Source organism: Anomaloglossus baeobatrachus, chromosome 7, assembly GCF_048569485.1.
Source record: "Anomaloglossus baeobatrachus isolate aAnoBae1 chromosome 7, aAnoBae1.hap1, whole genome shotgun sequence".
Taxonomy (NCBI): domain Eukaryota; kingdom Metazoa; phylum Chordata; class Amphibia; order Anura; family Aromobatidae; genus Anomaloglossus; species Anomaloglossus baeobatrachus.
Window position 1 is genome coordinate 39,623,584 of NC_134359.1, and position 5,000 is coordinate 39,628,583.

Consider the following 5,000-nt stretch of genomic DNA (forward strand, 5'->3'; position numbering starts at 1 on the left):
ATCTATCATCTATCCCTCTACCATTATCTATCTATCTATCTATCTATCTATCCATCCTTCTATAAAACTATCTATCTATCTATCATCTATTCATCTCACTTAGGAGATAATCACACACGATGTAATCTAGTTAAAGTGATACCTCGGCGCTAACTACAGGTCATAAATGTGTATTCATCTACATATATCAATGAATATATATATATATATATATACTAAGGCGTACATGTGTGGACACATTGTAGCTGTTTGGAATAGTTACATTTTTCATATTTTTTTCATAGTGGCAAAGTATAAATAGCAAATTCTGCCCAATCACACTCTATCTGTTATATATATATATATATATATATATATATATATATATATATATATATATATATATATATATATATATATCAGAAAGCCATGCCTATAGCAAGAGCATGTATTTATGTACCTATCCATTCATTCATCCATCCATCTTCTCTTTCTATTTATCCTCTCTTTTCATCTACCCTCTACCTATTATCTATCTACCTAGCCCTCATATCTATCCAACTATCTTCTCTTCTTTATCTATCTATCTATCATCTATCTCTCTGCCTGCCTTTCTGTCTATATATCTATCTCTTATCTATGTATCCATCAATCTTCTCTTTTTACCTATCTAGCTCTCTATCCATCTATCTATCTTTCACTTTTTATCTTTCTATCCCTCATATCTATCCAACTATCTTCTCTTCTTTATCTATCTATCATCTATCTCTCTGCCTGCCTTTCTGTCTGTCTATCTATCTATCTCTTATCTATGTATCTATCCATCTTCTGTTTACCTCTCCATCTATCCATCTATCTATCTATCCCTCTATCTATCTATCTATCCCTCTATCTATCTATCTATCCCTCTATCTATCTATCTATCCCTATATCTATCTATCCCTCTATCTATCATCTATCTATCCCTCTATCCATCTATCTATCTATCCCTCTATCTATCTATCTATCTATCTATCCCTCTATCTATCTATCCCTCTATCTATCTATCTATCCCTATATCTATCTATCCCTCTATCTATCATCTATCTATCCCTCTATCTATCTATCTATCTATCTCTATATCTATCTATGGCTCTATCTATCTATCTATCTATCATCTATCTATCTATCCCTCTATCTATCTCTCTATCTATCGATCTATCCCTCTATCTATCTCTATACCTATCTATCTATCTATCAATCAATCTATCTATCTATCTATCTATCTATCAATCAATCAATCTCTCTATCTATCTATCCATCTATCCCTCTATCTATCTCTCTATCTATCCATCTATCCTTCTATCTATCTATATATCTATCTATCCTTCTATCTATCTATCTATATATCTATCTATCCATCTATCCCTCTATCTATCTATCTATATATATATATCTATCTTCTGTTTTTATCTATCTGTGTTAGTGTATAAAATAATGAGATAAATTGGACTCTGTACCTTCTTTGACCATCCCAACTGCAAGGCACTTCTGGAAGCGACAGTACTGACACCTATTCCTACGTCGTTTGTCAACAGGACAATTTTTATTTGCTAAACAGACATATTTGGCATTTTTCTGCACAGTGCGCTGCAAGAAAGAAGAGAAAGAGGCAGAGGTGAGTCCGGGGTCTGTGGCTCTCAGGACCCCCGTGTTCTGGGGGTGAGGTGTGTGGAGGGGACACTGCATTAACAATCAGCCACGGAGCTGTGTTTTATATTCCAAGAAGACAAGGAGTAAATACAGATCCGTGGCCATTCATATTATTTACATCCCTCAGAGACGTCTCTATTTCACATGATAAGATTATTCAATCAGGACGCTGAAATAAAGAGATCACTTAATTTTACCATAGGGAATTCTGTTCCACTTGGTTAGTTAAGACACGGTTCTCTGTCCTAACCAATTTATATCTGAAGCTGCTAAGAACACAAATAGACGCGTCCTACCAAACACACAGGGCGACTGCTCTAATTCTTCGCCCTTCCATGAAGAAGCGTTTATAAAGATGTCCAATTATTTTAATGCAAAGACTACTAATAATTGGTATAATTGCAGATTATGTTCATATCCTTAAATAATTGCATGAGGAAATTCCTGGAGAACATCACTTTGTTGTGATTTCTCACACCTTTAACACTAGAAGTCCCAGAAATTTCGAGCTCCCCCCTGAAGTCCCAAAAGAGGGTCAAATGACCCTATATTATCAAATACAATAAACTGAATAGAACTAACTAGAAACTAAATGGCTAAACTCAATGGGAAAACAACAACCTCCTGTGGTGCGACAGTAATGGCCTTAATTACAGAACAAAAGACGGTGATTATAGGATGTTAGCTAAAATCCTTCAGGTCATTCGACCCGTCTCTGGGTTCCAAAGGTAGAAATGTTAAATGACCCCTCTCTGGGACTTCTAGTGTTAAAATGTGTTATCACCCAGAACTAATGCAAAAAGTGTCTAGCAAAGCTGGTACTAACCTTGAAAAATCCTTTGCATCCTTCACAAGTACGAACTCCATAGTGTTGGCAAGCAGCATTGTCTCCACAGACCGCACAGAGACCCTCATTGGAGGGGGACCCCCTGGATGGAGGTGAAGGGACTTGACTGTCAATGAGTTGGGACGCATGGCCAAGCTGAAGTCCAGGGAAGCCCATAGCTGCCTGTTTTCTGATGGGGTTAGGAACAGCAAAAGTCTGTCCGTCCACTATATGATGGGCTCCTGATGCTTCTGGATTCATAGATACATGGTGGCCATCAAACCTCATTTGACAACTAGATACTGGTGTCCCAGGTGGAGACTGCTTGAAAGAGAACAAGGAGAGTCTGGAGACAGGACCTTTCCTCTGGTCAATCATGTGGGTGGTGGCCACATAGTTTTGATGGAAGCTGTGAAGGGAGCCAGGGTCATCCCACATTGAACTATGCTGGACAGGGAAACCTGGAGTGTTTGAACTTGGGGGTGAAGAGGATTTGTAGTAGACTGAGCCCGAATGTGGCATCATCTCATCGGGCTGGGGTGGGAGGTGGCTGTGCTGTTGGTAGCTGTGCATCTGAATATCTTCAACTTTTATTGAAGACTGTTGACCAGAGATTGGCATTTGGTACAAGCAAGGTGGCTTGACGTCGTAGCTTGAGTTGTAGTTGTCCATAAAGGTACTAAAGCTGGGGAGAGAAGTGGTGGCAGTGATTTCAGTGTTGGTCAGGTCCATGCTAAACTTGACAAACTCTGGAGTTAAGAAATCGGAGCTGTATTCTCCTGAAGAGTGGTAACTGTAGCTCTGGGAAGCTGGGCTGGCTCCTTGTGGCGATGACCCATACTGAGCCTGAACACAGGGCATGGCTGTAAATGAAACAATTAAATAGATACCCATACTGTTCAACTGCGCACTTCTCCAAACAATGGAGTATTGTTTCATTCACCCCCCAAAAAACATCTGCAAAGTTAAAAGCCCCCCCTCCCAACCCACCCTTTTAAAACACCTAAAGAACTAGGGTACCCAATGCATGCTTAAAAACATGACTACAACCCCATCTTTTGCCACTACATCAAATAAAGTCCCACTTGTTACATAAATGGTGCAAACTACTATACAAGTCAATGTTTACTATAAACAGCTATATAGCTATACATTACTTGTTACTTAATGGTGCAAACTACTATACAAGTCAATGTTTGCGATAAACAGCTATATAACTATACATTACTTGTTACTTAATGGTGCAAACTACTATAGAAGTCAATGTTTGCTATAAACAGCTATATAGCTATACATTACTTGTTACATAAATGGTGCAAACTAGTATACAAGTCAATGTTTGCTATAAACAGCTATATAGCTATACATTACTTGTTACATAAATGGTGCAAACTACTATAGAAGTCAATGTTTACTATAATCAGCTATATAACTATACATTACTTGTTACATAAATGGTGCAAACTACTATAGAAGTCAATGTTTACTATAATCAGCTATATAACTATACATTACTTGTTACATAAATGGTGCAAACTACTATAGAAGTCAATGTTTGCTATAAACAGCTATATAACTATACATTACTTGTTACATAAATGGTACAAACTACTATAGAAGTAAATGTTTGCTATAAACAGCTATATAACTATACATTACTTGTTACATAAATGGTGCAAACTACTATAGAAGTCAATGTGTGCTATAAACAGCTATAAAGCTATACATTACTTGTTACATATATGGTGCAAACTACTATAGAAGTCAATGTTTACTATAAACAGCTTGTTACATAAATGGTGCAAACTACTATACAAGTCAATGTTGGAACTATACATTAATCACCAAGAGTGACTATCTATCTATCGTATATAGTTATACACTAGTAGTACAAGTCAATGGAATAGCTATGTAACTATACATTAATCACCAAGAGTAACTATCATCTATTGTATATAGTTATACACTAGTTGAACTATAGAATTATATAACAATATAAAAATATGTGAAGCCCCCCTCTTCCCCAAAATCCCACCCATAACGATCTGAACAAACCTTCAGCCGGGCTGCGGGCGTTGTCGATGTAAGTAAAGGATGACAGTGTTGTAATTCTTGTTGGCAAAATTTTCCAAAATATAAAAATGCTCAATTTAGAAAAACCCACGTAACCAGCATAGGTTTCTGCAATAAAAAAATAAAAAATAAAAAATACACCATAAGTGACTTATAAATAAATAGAGTTACAAAGAGAGAATTTACAAATATTACACATATAATAAACACATAAAGATATGTACATACATTGTGAATTCCAAAGGGGAAAGAGCTAAAGGAAAATGCATTGATGATTGGAAGTGACTTGTTTGGTGCACATGAGTCATTAGTGAGATCCCTGACTGTGGCCACTCACGATAAATCACTGATCGTTCACTACACTGTGTTGAGTCATTTCACTCTTCATTGTGGGTGTTCACTTTATGGAATAGCAATCAATTACTGACAA

The 5,000-nt window shown here is 36.7% G+C and overlaps 1 protein-coding gene across 3 annotated transcripts in view; it reads right to left on the bottom strand.

The window, feature by feature from the left end:
* NR4A2 (nuclear receptor subfamily 4 group A member 2) overlaps nt 1–5,000 on the bottom strand; it is a 10,596-nt gene that overhangs the window by 3,185 nt on the left and 2,411 nt on the right. For 2 of the 3 annotated variants that reach the window (XM_075317233.1, XM_075317232.1), the window contains exons 2-4: nt 4,553–4,678; nt 2,498–3,360; nt 1,479–1,608 (exon numbers count right to left, since the gene is read on the bottom strand). In XM_075317233.1, coding sequence (XP_075173348.1) covers nt 1,479–1,608; nt 2,498–3,358 — 991 coding nt within the window. In that variant the 5' untranslated portion in view covers nt 3,359–3,360; nt 4,553–4,678. The remainder of the gene's footprint in view (nt 1–1,478; nt 1,609–2,497; nt 3,361–4,552; nt 4,679–5,000) is intronic. The other variant, XM_075317235.1, reaches the window with a different exon arrangement.